A 12,591-nucleotide genomic window follows, 5' to 3' on the forward strand; every position below is an offset into this window, starting at 1 on the left:
TTCAGCCTACAGGAGCCAGATTCTTCTGCACTTTAAAGATTTTTTTTCCCCACTGGAAATATAACTGGGGACTTGGCTAAAGTATTACGTAGTCAGAAGAAAATACTGTATTTTACTTTGGTGTTTAGCACCTCCTCCGTAGCTTTTGTTGCAACTATTTTAGGAGTTTTGTTCAGGAACAGAAAGAAGAAAGTGAGTTACTTCTTTCTTGTTAAAAGTTTTACCAACCAGGAATCTCTGCTGGAGTGAGCAAAGAGCAGTTCTTCATTGGTTCGCTGACACTGTAAACACGCAAACACACAAAGCACACAAACACCCATTTCTTAAATATGGATTTTGCCAAATTTGGTGATTCACTGGAGTATGACTATTGAGTCTAAGGACAAGAAGGAGTTTGACACAAAAATGTACTAAGCATCTGTTATGTGTCAGAACTGAGCTAGATGCTGGACTTAGAATGGAAACCTAGACAGACAAGATCCCTCTTTTGGGAAATTTACATTCTAGTGTGAGAAACAACATTAACAGGGGAACAATGAAATAAATATCTACAGACTGCTAGAGATAGACATTAGATTAGTGGCTCTCTGTATCAAGTTGAGAAGGGCATGAAGGAACTTTCTGGGATGCTGTAAATGTTCTTTGTCTTGACCTGGTTGGTAGCTACAGGTTTTTTTTACCAATGTTCAAAAATTTATTGAGCTATGTACTTCTGATTAGTACATTTTATGGGCTTCACTGTATGTATGCCATACCTTAGTGACAAAGTAAAACTCATTACGTGTAGAGTGAGATAAATGCTAGGAAGGAAACCAAGAGGGATCTGTGATATGCAGTGGTGAGAGCATCAGATAGTGGGGGTGGGTGGAGGGGAAGCCCTTCCTAAAGACCCGGTGGGGGGGAATTAAACTAAGACCTGAGAAACAAGAAGGAATCAGCTAGGAACTGAGGCTGGAAAGGTAGGTTGAAGCATGATTGAATAGCCCTGGATGCCAAGTTAATGTATATGAATTTTAGAGGTGAACTAATAAGACGAAAATGTGGCCATTTAAAACATTTTTAAAGGAAACACTCTCAGCAGAAATAGAGAGGAAGGAATGAACTCTTGGAGAGGAGACTGTTATATTGAGAGGCTGTTGTAATAACCCAAGTGAGATACCATGAAATAGTCCAAGGTTTTACCGAGACACCTAGCTTAGGAGACCAGGTAGGTAGATGATGTCTACACTATAAGACTGAGAGAACACAGGCAAAGCTCAAGAAAAGGGAAGCAAAGACTGAAAAGGGGGAAAAATAAGAGAATGGTCTGATGAGAGACACAGAAAGGAGAGATTTCTGGAAGGAGAGGCAATTAAGGTTCAGACAAGGGGGAAAAACATCCCCAAGACCACTTAGCTCTTTCAGGGAGGACTCAGGCCCCCTATTAAGTGCCTTTGCTATTAAGCTGTGTTACTTCTCTCTGGTGGCTTAAAACATTTTCTGGTTGTAATCAACAGACCCAACAGTCACTGTCCTTACCCGCTTTTTGGACAAACAAGCCTGCTCTTTCATCTCTTTTCTGGGCCGCTGTATGTTCAACCAGTTTTTCAAACCCATTTAGGGCTGCCTTGAAATTGTTCATCTGAAGTGCAGCATTGACATGCTTGTCCTCACTGGCATCCATCGGGACGCAGGGAATCTTTTATTTCTGTACAGGGAAAAGAAAGCAAATTTGCCAACTTGGAAAACCTCCCAGTTGTTACATTTCTTTCCTGCTGTCTCGAGTGCCGCCCTGGGTCCCATTCCTTTGATTGTCAAGTCCCATTCTGTGGGCAGGAGTACAAGCTGCCGCTAGGATGTTGGCAGGGAGGAGCCCGAGAGGTCTAAGGCATGTGACACAGGCAAACATTTCAGTAAAATTCTGACCTCACAATGTTACCAGTGTTCTTCATAGGGCACCCGTTGCATCACAATATCTCTGTAATATGCTCCTTCCTTTGTAAGGAGGAGGTTGAGATCTATTTTTCCACAAATTGTGTGTGCGTGGTGTGTACACTGCCAGAGAAGGAAGAAGGGGTGAAGACCAAGAAAGGAAACTGGGCATGACTTTCTCCCTCCTCTATCGGCTCTCAAATCCTCTGCCTTCCTCCTGCAGACACCGTGGAGAGTAACACTCTTGCAGCTGCACCGGGTACGAAAGCATGAACTTCTAAAGATGAAGATGTTATTTCAGCCCTGGCTGGTGTGGCTCAGTTGGTTGAGCGCTGTCCCATGCACTGCATGGTCACCGGTTCCATTCCCAGTCAGGGCACATACCCAGGTTTCGGGTTCGATCCCCTGCCGGGGTGCTTACGGAAAACGATGCACATTGATATTTCTCTCTCTCCCCCCTCCCTTCCACTCTTTCTAAAAATTCATGAAAAAAACACATATTTTTAAAAATGTTATTTCAGCATCTGTCCTTTCTATCACAAATGGAGATATTTTTAGAGGTCATGAAGAATAAAATGACTCTTATTTCTTTAGGTATTGCAGGGGGCAGCCCATCAATGACTCTCTCATCACTGATGTTTCTGTCTCTCCCTCCCCCTTCCTCTCTGAAATCAATAAAGAAATACTAAAAAAAAAACCTAAAAAGAAACTGAAAAGATGGAGTTGTCATTCATTTACTTTGGGGAAGAAAGCTGGTGGGAGGAGCAGATTTGGGGGGACAATTAAGAGTTTAATTTGGGAGATGTTAAGTGGGAGATGTCTGTTAGATAAGCAATTGTAGATGTTAAGTAAGCAGATGGAAGAGAGCTTGAGCGTCATCACCGCTTAGATGACATTTAAAGCCATTCGACTAGGTGAGGTTACCTGGGATCAATGCAGATGAGGAAGGAAGAAAGCTGAGGACCGAACCCTGAACATATCAGTGTTCAGGTCAGAGTGATCCAGGAGCACCAGTGACAGAGACTAAGAGGTGTGGCCAGTGAGGTAGGAGGACCCAAGAGAAAGCTGTATCTCAGAAGCCAAGAGAAGAGAGTATTTTAAAAAGAAAGGGGGCCTTGGAGGGACCATTCCATTTATTCAACAAAGAAATTGCATAATGTTCTGGCTGGTGTGGTTCAGTTGGCTGGGCATCGTCCTGTGCACCAAAGGGTCACAGGTTTGATTCCTAATCAGGGCACACGCCCAGGTTGTCAGGGTGCCTACAACAGCCACGGGAGGCAGCTGATCGATGTTTCTCTCTCTCATGGATGCTTTTCTCTCTCTCTCTCAAATCATTTAAAAATGTACTGGGGGGGAAAAAGAAATTGCATAAGAAGAAAAAAGGAATGGGACAGACAGATTTAAGAGAACTTTAAAGGCACACCAATCAATCATTATGTATAAACTTTATTTTGATCCTGACTCAACCAAACTGAAAAATAATTACATTTATGAGACAAGTGGAAATTGGAGCTCCAACTAGATATTTGATGATACTGAGAAATTACTGTTTATTATTTTAGATGTGAGTACTATAATTTATGTCATATTGCTATTTATGTGACATTCTGTTTTAGAGCTGCATACTGTTCCGAAATATTTACAGATAAGCATTCAAATACAAAGGAGTGGTAAACTGTGCCAAATAGTGCTGATAAAGCACATAAAATGAGGACTGAAAATTAAGCATTGAAATGTGGATTATGGAGATCTTGAGAAAAGCTACCTTAGTGGTACAGTGGATTAAAGAGAGAGTGGGAGGAGGGGACGTGGAGACAGTAGGTATAAATGCATATTATGGCACTGCTTTGGGGAACAGCTTAAGAGTGAATGCTGGCACAATTCACAGCTATTATGGCTCTTTATGGAGCAACAGGATGCATTTGTACGATTTTCTCAATTGCAAAAATGATATAACTACAAATTTAAAGAACATTAAAAGCAATCACCAATGTTCCTACCATTCTTACAAAACTATTGATTTTCGAATTCCTCCTTCTAGGCCCAGGTCACATACTTTCATAACTGTATGCAGTTTCAACAGAAGCATGCACATTGTGTAAATATTAATGTATTATTTTATAAAGCTGGACCCATGATTCTAAAGTCCTTTATAAGTGTAATTTTTCTTCTTTTCCTTAATCAAATATTTTATTATTTTATTAATTACTTTTCACATATAAGTGATTGTAAAAGGTGACTGACATAAAAATTCAGAAGCAGACCTAGCCGGTTTGGCTCAAAGGTTAGAACGTGGGCCCGCGGACTGAAGGGTCTCGGGTTTGATTCTGACCAAGGGCATGTACCTTGGTTGCAGGTTCAATTCCCGGCACCCATCAGGGACTGTGCAGAAGGCAACCAATTGGTGTGTCTCTCTCACATCAATGTTTCTCTCTCTCCTACTCTCTCTGAAAAGCAATGGAAAAAATATCCTCGGGTGAAGATTAAAAAATTTTTTTAAAAATTCACAAGCAATCACACCCCTAGCTGTGTAAGGTAAAGTAGCATTACCCCTATTGGAGAAAGGCTGTAGGAAAAAAATAGGTGGAATGGTTTCCCTGAGCAACTATGGCTTCAGCTTCTATGAGTCTCGTTAGAGCAGTGGGTGGAAGTCAGAGGGAAGGGCCATGACTCAGGCCTGTGGTTAGGTCACAGACATGGCCCAGGCACCGGCCATCTGGTAGAAACCCGATCAGGAGAATAGGTAGCTCTGCATTTTCTGCCTGAGTTCACCAAGGCCAACTCCAGTTCTCAGGCCTTCTCTGGGCTGAAATGAGGATTCTGAGTTGATGCATGTGACCAAAGAGAGGGGGCAGAAGTTTCAATGGGAAGGACACTGGCTGACCAAGTTCTGGGAAGAATCTGGGCCATGCTGACGCAGGCATTTTCAGGATAAAAACATGATACAAGAGCAAAAGGCATCTTGATAACACTCCTCCACGTGTCTCTCAAGTCACATTCCTGTAGCCCGGGCCGATCGATGCCTTCTATAACGTCACGGCATCACATTGCTGTCACACTGTTATCTTTCTTTGCAGTCATTTTGGGAATGCCCTTGTCTTCTCTCTTCTATTCTATGTCTTTCTTTTCCATAGTTTATTCCCTCATTTTGGTGACTCACATCAAAAATAGTATCTGGAAGATAAATTTTTGATTCCTTGCATGTCAGGAAATATCCCTAATCTCCTCTTGCAATTTGATTGATGTTTGGTTGGGTGTAGAATTCTATGATGGAATTTGCTTTCTTTCAATATTTTGAAGGTCTTCTAGGGTTGCTGTTAAAGAAGTCTATTTTAATCAACTTCTCTTGCTGATTATAAGCTATTCTGACCTCTTATCCTTTGAACATAATTTGTTTTAATTTTTTAAATCTCCCCCCACACCCAGTCAGGAAGCCTGTAAATGCTCTCCTTGACCCCAGTGTACCAAAATTTCACTATAATGGATATCAAAGTAGAGATTATATATATAAAAAAGCTTCATGGACCAGCTCCTTCTAGAAAGTGACTGCTTATTCTTCCCTAACTACTTAAGGCAGGTTCCTTAGTAGGTTGAGGAGACCCTTAGGGAAGACTTCCTTAAAGAGAAATTTCCAGAGTAGTCAAGGTGTGATGATTTTTCCACTTATTTCCACCCAGTGGGGACCGAAGGGGAAAGACTGGGCTGGCCAGTTCTCCACAGCAGACCATGTCCAGAATTTGATGGAGCAGGGCTGTGTACATATTTCCAGAGAGCCAGATGCTAGACTCTGAGTAGAGGAGCCAAACTGGGTCATCCTGGGAGGGACACAACTGGAGATGGGCCTGTAAGGTCTAAAGGGACCCTAACCAGGGTGTGAAAGGAGACCCAAGCAGCCAGCTGACAAAGGCATCGCCCCTCTCAAGGGAGTTTTGTGAGAACGATCCCCAGGGACTTCAGGTCCTCTAGAGAACTCACAAGTCACCCTAGATGTCAAAATTCTTATGCATTTGCCCAAAATACCTTATTCCCTTTTCTTTCACTGCTATTACTCTCACAGGGTGGTTGCGCTGGACTTCACTCTGATAGAGTAGAAGCCAAAGTCCTTTTATTAAAATGCCCAAGGCCCTGCATGATCTGGCCAATCACTAGTCACCCACCTCTCCGCCCCCATTTCTCAATTCTCATTCTGCTCCAGCTACATTGGTTTCCTTCGTTTTTCTCCAACATGCCAAGCACAGTCCGGCCCCAGTACCAGCAGTGAGGTTATTCGTGACACCCTGTACAAAATAACCACCTCACCTGCTCTCCCAACATCATCACAATTTAAGCTTTATAAGGGCAGGGACTCAGCACCAAAGAATGAATGAATGAATGAATGAATGAATGAATGAATGAATATTTTAGGAAAAAGTACAGTGAGTCCTTCTTTATTCATTCACTCAACTAATATTTATTGAAAACTTATTGTAGACTAGACACCATGTGGAAAACGCAGTGGGCGTTAAACATACAGCACTTGTTAAGTGGTCGTATAAATCTAAAATATAAAATTGAATGAGCTTTTTAAACAGGTGGTTGCGTCAGACAGTCTCATAGCTGACAAATCCAAGCTGGAAAGACTGAAATGAAGGTTTTGAGGGCAGAGCCCACTGCTCCTCACCTATTGCTCCATGCACCAGGGTGGGGAGCGGACTATTCCTTGAAGATTAGGTTTTATCTCCAGGGAATTGGGGGGGCGGGGGTTCATCACAGGTCTTTTAAACAGAGGTGGGAGGGGTAAATGCCCTCATCCTCAGGGAGGGCACCTCCTTGGTCCTTCCCCAAGCACTGTGATGGTCACCAGCGCCCAGGGCGGCCTGCAGGTGGGGCTCAGGACTGGGGTCCCCCTGTTAGGGACCGACAAGGCAGCGGCCCAGGCACTGTCCCTGCAGTGTGATCACGTCCACACTCTGTATTTGACTTGTACTCTATTTTCATCGCTGCTGGGGAAAGGCCAAGTGGAAAACGCGTGCTGCTCTAAAGAGAGCACCTACCTACCTCTCCATGGCTGCTAGGAGTGGGCTGAAGCTGGGGGGCTGGGCAGTCCCCACTACCAGGGCGCATCCACCGCAGCGCCAGGAAACGCAGCTTAGCAGCCCGGGGTCCAGCCTGGGGCTGCCCTGACCGGTGACTCGGCGACAGCGCTGCAGGCGAGCTCCCCGGGCAGGCGACACGCCCGGGCGGAGGCCCTCACCCAGCCCCGCGCTTGGCACAGGGGAGGCGCAGGCCCCAGTCCACGCTTAAGACTGAGTGTGAATTCGCGAGGGGGTGAGTGCACGCACGGGGCGCCTGCGGGCCGGGAGGGGAGGCAGGGCGTGGGAGGCGGTCCCGGCGGCTTCACCCTCCCGGGAGCGCGCTGGGGGGCGGGGGGACCTGGCCACCGTTGGGACCGGGAGAGCGTGGCAGCCGGGCCTGGAGGCGGGGCTCCGAGAGCGCCGGGGGCGTGGCTCCGAGGGGCGCCGGGAGGGCGTGGCTACGAGGGCGCGGAGAGGGGCGTGGCTACGAGGCGCGGGGAGGCGGGAACGCGCCGCGGGAGGGCGTGGCCGGGAGGGCGCGCCGGGCGGAAGAGGCGGGCCAGCGGGCACAATGGCCAAAGCTTGCGGCGGGTCCCGGGTTCCAGCAGGTGGAGATCTCGCCGCGGGCCACGCCGACCGCTGAGCGCCTCCCGCGGGCGCCGGGCCATGTACTCGGGGAACCGCAGTGGCGATCGGGGCTCCTGGGAGGGCGCCGAGGGTCCGGAGCCGGCGGGGACGCTGAGCCCCGCGCCGCCCTTCAGCCCGAGCACCTACGGGCGCCTGGCGCTGCTGCTCGGCTCGGTCGCGCTGCTGGGCGTGGGCAGCAACCTGCTGGTGCTCGTCCTCTACTACAAGGCCCGGCAGCTCCGCTGCCCCACCCACCTCCTCCTGGTCAGCCTCAGCCTCAGCGACCTGCTGGCGGCCCTCTTCGGGGGCAGCTTGGCCGTCGGGTCCTGCCTGCGGAGCGGCTGGGTCTGGGGCGGCGCGGGCTGCGTGTGGGACGGGTTCAGCAGCAGCCTCTTCGGTGAGTTGGGCCGGGAGGAGGAGCGCCCTCCCCTCCTCTGCATCCCCCTCCCTGCACTGCCTCCGTGTCGGTGCCGCCTCGCCCCCCAGCCCACCGCCCCCCCGTAGCCCTCGGCCCCGTCGCCCTCGGCCTCCGAGCTGCAACTCTCCAGCCCGCCCTGCCGTCCCCTCCCCTGCCCTCCCCTCCCCTCCCTTCCTCTCCTCCCCCTCCTCTGCCCTCCCCTCCTCTCCCCTCCTCTGCCCTGCCCTCCTCTCCCCTGCCCTCCTCTCCCCTCCCCTCCCCTCCTCTCCCTCCTCTGCCCTGCCCTCCTCTCCCCTCCCCTCCCCTCCTCTCCTCCCCCTCCTCTGCCCTCCCCTCCTCTGCCCTCCCCTCCTCTGCCCTGCCCTCCTCTCCTCTGCCCTCCCTTCCCCTCCCCTCCTCTCCCCTCCCCTCCCCTCCTCTCCCCTGCCCTGCCCTCCCTTCCCCTCCCCTCTCCCCTCCTCTGCCCTCCTTTCCCCTCCCCTGCCCTCCCCTCCCCTCACCCTGCCCTCCCCTCACCCTCCCCTGCCCTCCCTTCCCCTCCCCTCCTCTCCCCTCCCTCCCCTCCCTTCCCCTCACCCTGCCCCGCCCTCCCCTGCCCTGCCCTCCCCTCACCCTCCCCTGCCCTCCCTTCCCCTCCCCTCCCTCCCCTCCCTTCCCCTCACCCTGCCCCGCCCTCCCCTGCCCTGCCCTCCCCTCACCCTCCCCTGCCCTCCCTTCCCCTCCCCTCCCTCCCCTCCGTTCCCCTCACCCTGCCCTCCCCTCCCCTCACCCTGCCCTCCCCTCACCCTCCCCTGCCCTCCCTTCCCCTCCCCTCCTCTCCCCTCCCTTCCCCTCCCCTCCCTCCCCTCCCTTCCCCTCACCCTGCCCCGCCCTCCCCTGCCCTGCCCTCCCCTCCGGCTCCGGGACCCAGGCAGCCGGGCGCCCCTTGCTCCCTCCTCCGGCTCTGCCCGCCCCACGCCCGCCTCCGCCGTCCCGTGGCCCCTACGCCCCGCCCACCGTCAGCCCCGGCGTCTCCGCGGCTCCGCCCCGCCGCTGTCCGCTCACCGCATTTCTGTTTTCGCCTCCTGCCCGGTGTCATCCAGCAGGCACGGAACGGCGCCCTTTACACTTTGAGGGAAGAAACGAGGGACTCTAGAGTCAGATTCAGGAACGAAGGGGACCTCGAGAAAGTCGGAGGGCAGAAGCCTCCCAGAATAGCAACGTGTGGTTTGAACAAGAATGGGCATTAGCCATTGGGAACGCTGGCGGCGAGATCTTTCCTTCAGGCCCCGGGGATGCAAACCCGCGTGTGCCCTGTGAGCTCTTCTTACTGTAATTCCCTCCTTAGACACCCCAGCACCAAAGCCTAAGGAGCTCACAGATGGCTGGGGAACCCCAGCCCAGGTGACCAGAAAGCTAGCTGTGCAGCAGTCGGTTTCATTAAAGTAGGACTCGTTTGTTAGTGAACATTTATTTCAAAAAATACTCCTAATCCTCATGGAAGCTTCAAGTCCCACTGGGGCTTGACCTTTTGAAAGGGTGATCCACTCCGCATATCATTGAAGATGTGATTTTCTAAGCTTGGGAGAGAAATGATCTTTGTGTGTGTGCGCTCCAGGAACAATTTGAAAAATATGTATTTTTCAGGTGTTAAAGTTCCTTTTAAAAAAATCCTGAAATCCATTGATATTTTATTACTGTTTTATTTTGGCAGGTGTTTTTGTTGTTGTTGTTGTTTTTAAATGGAAAATTCATTCTTAAGTTTATTGGGAAAGTTGAAAAATGAAAGAATGGTTAAGAAAAAGTTTTAAAAAGTGAGGAGAAAATATTTGCATTATCACACAGCAAAATATATTATATTGCAACTCTTTAGTAACTAAAATGGTATGATGCTAGAAGGAGAATTATGAACCAAATCCATGCAGAAATGAGGATCTGGTATGTTACAAAGATGGCATTTCAGATTAGTTGGAGGAAAGACAAAATTATTAAAGACATGGCTTTTGGACAATTAACTGGTTATTTGAAATAAAGTAATTTATCTCACCCTGCATACAAAGAGAAACACAAGATAGATTAAAAGTTTAATGTAATATATAAAGTCCTAACAATTGAAAAAAAAACTCAAAAGAATTTTTTAAAAGGAAAGCAAATGACCGATTTGAGTACCTAGAAATAAAAGCTTCTGCAGAATGAGAGACGGTTAAAAGACAAATGACAGATTGGGATAAAGTATTTATAATACACGCTTAACAGGGTCCTAATGTCTGGTGCACGCACAGTCTCTACAGACCAATGCATAAAGCCATCCAGTCCAGTGAGAAGCTGAACAAATTATATGACAGGTAATTCAGAGAAGAAATACAAGTAGCTAATAAATGTAAAAAGATTACTCAGGCTCAGAAGGGAATCAGGGAAAATGCAAGTTAGAACAGCAATGAGAACAATTTTCTTTTTTTTTTTTTTCAGATGCCGTTTTGTATCTGTCAGGCTGGGGGGAAAATTGTCCTGGCAAAGATGGGGGAAAGTAAGGTTCTTTCCAGCTCTGTTAATAAGAATGCAACTTAATACAATATGAGGGGGTTTTTTTGGAGGGCAATTCTGCATTACTTAGCTCAATTAAAAATGCATAAATTCTTTGTCTTATAAATTTTATAGAGGTTTCTACTCCAGGGAAGTATTGGTATACTTTGATAAAGACAGATCCACACTTTGTAGCATAGGTTTGAACCATTTTGAATTAATTTATATATATATATGGTGTACAGGAAGGGTCCAACTTCATTTTTTTTGCATGTGTCTATCCAGTTTTCCCAGCACCATTTATTGAAGAAACTGTCCTGTCATCATTGAATCTCAGCACCCTTGTCGTTTGATTTTTTTCAGCGATTCCATTATTCTAATAATAATGCCTTTTCCCTCCCCAATAAACATTAATCTGAAAATTTCATCTGTACAGAGTTGAAACTTGGGAGGGCAGTAAGTGTATGTAGGTGGTGGGATAGGTGGCTATGTGATTGCAATCCTTGTGTTTATTTAAAATACTGATCAGGCAATTTTTATTTTACTTTATTTTTTTTTTTTTTAGGCAGGGCTAAGCTTCAACGTGAGTGATTCAAGCTCAAGCCTAGAGCATCATCAGTTATGCTCCCTAGAACGAGCAATGGGTGTTTGGTCACAGACCCGAAAGTTCTTACTTCTAAGAAGGGCCTTTTCTGTGCTAGGAAATTCTATTTCTATGCTGACTCTGAGCCTGGGAGTTTGGAAACAAGGGTTTATTGAGTTCTTTTTTTTTTAAACCTCATCTGAGGATATGTTTATTGATTCTAAAGAGAGAGGAAGGGAAGTGGGAGAGAGAGAGAGAAACATTGATCAGTTGCTTCCGGTATTTGCCCTGACCCAGGACCAAATGCAAAACCCTTTTGGTGTACAGGACAGTGTTCCAGCCAACTGAGCAACTCAGCAGGGGCTTCAGTTCCTTTTATTAGGACCACCATCCAGCCTCTTCCTCACATCTTCCCTCTGCGACTCCACCCTTCCCTTTCTCCTCTCTGCTGTCCCTTTTCACTCTTGGTCCCTCCTGGGATCCCATCCCAATCAGAAGGGCTATTCCAAGGCTGCTAGAAACGTTCACCACATGGTATTTTTTCCCAGTGACGGCTTTATCTCTCTGGGCAGTTAATTAGTGTTTTCACCCGCTGCTATCTGCTTGTGAATTAGAGGTGGAAACTCTGGGGTAAGAGGTTAAGACTTGTTTAAGCCCTGGGAGACAAAGTCAGTAGTAGGGTTAGAATGGGACTTTAAAAATTCTTAGCAAAGATTAAGAATTTCTCTGCCTGGCGTCAGTTCTAAGGATTGTGCTTCTAGATAAGAGCTAAAGATGGGGAAAGGGAAGTTGCTTTTTCCTTTGTCATCCCTGGGCAAGGACTGACCAACCAGGGAGCACTGAAGGGGAGGAAATGGAAAATGCCTAACGTGGTTGCTTGCTTTTAGAGGCTCTGTCATGTGGAAAGACCACTGGCCTGATGGCCTGAGCGTGGGTCCCGCTCTTGACCCTGTGGCTAACCCACGGTGTGCACTTTGCCTTCACTTAATCGCTTCAGCCATCATAATACCTCTATTGTGGGATAATTGAACTAAATCATCTTTAATGTTGTCTTTTCTACGTGCCGTGTATTTTGAGGGCACGTTTGACAGTCGCAGGTTAGAAGGTGCCTGGTTTTAGCACTTAGGGCTAGTGTCGTCTTCTCTTGCTCCCACCCTCAGCCCTATCCCTTTTTCACGGTGTGTGCTTATATTTCTTCATAGACTCTCATGGGGTTTGTCTTTTGCACGCCCTACAGGAAAAAGGCGGAATAAATAATCGAGACACACATATGCATATATGAAAGGGTCAGGCAAGCACTCCCTTCTGTGCTTAATTCCTGGTTTCTCAGGGAATGTCACAAGCGGAGTCCCTAACACTCGGAGGCAGAGGCTTTGACTAGACAAGACTGTTAAGACAGCTATGCCGCTGAAACTAACCAGTCAGTTCAGTGAACTAGTCAATTGAAATTCTGATGGAATGACTTGTTTTCCAGATGGCCTAGATAATTAGTCATC

At 47.9% G+C, this 12,591-nt stretch overlaps 2 protein-coding genes across 3 annotated transcripts in view; one reads left to right on the forward strand and one right to left on the reverse strand.

The window, feature by feature from the left end:
• WDR64 (WD repeat domain 64) overlaps window positions 1-1,663 on the reverse strand; it is a gene marked incomplete at its 5' end in the record, with an annotated part of 54,984 nt that extends 53,321 nt beyond the window's left edge. The window contains one exon of the mRNA XM_081124041.1: window positions 1,519-1,663. Coding sequence (XP_080980167.1) covers window positions 1,519-1,663 — 145 coding nt within the window. The remainder of the gene's footprint in view (window positions 1-1,518) is intronic.
• A 5,840-nt stretch (window positions 1,664-7,503) lies between these two features.
• Window positions 7,504-12,591, forward strand: part of OPN3 (opsin 3) — a gene marked incomplete at its 3' end in the record, with an annotated part of 33,483 nt that continues 28,395 nt past the window's right edge. Inside the window, exon 1 of one of the 2 annotated variants that reach the window (XM_081123837.1) lies at window positions 7,504-7,989. In XM_081123837.1, the coding sequence (XP_080979963.1) occupies window positions 7,632-7,989 (358 nt within the window). In that variant the 5' untranslated portion in view covers window positions 7,504-7,631. The remainder of the gene's footprint in view (window positions 7,990-12,591) is intronic. The other variant, XM_081123836.1, reaches the window with a different exon arrangement.

Source organism: Miniopterus schreibersii, assembly GCF_964146895.1.
Source record: "Miniopterus schreibersii genome assembly, chromosome: 21".
In the NCBI taxonomy this organism is placed as follows: Eukaryota; Metazoa; Chordata; class Mammalia; order Chiroptera; family Miniopteridae; genus Miniopterus; species Miniopterus schreibersii.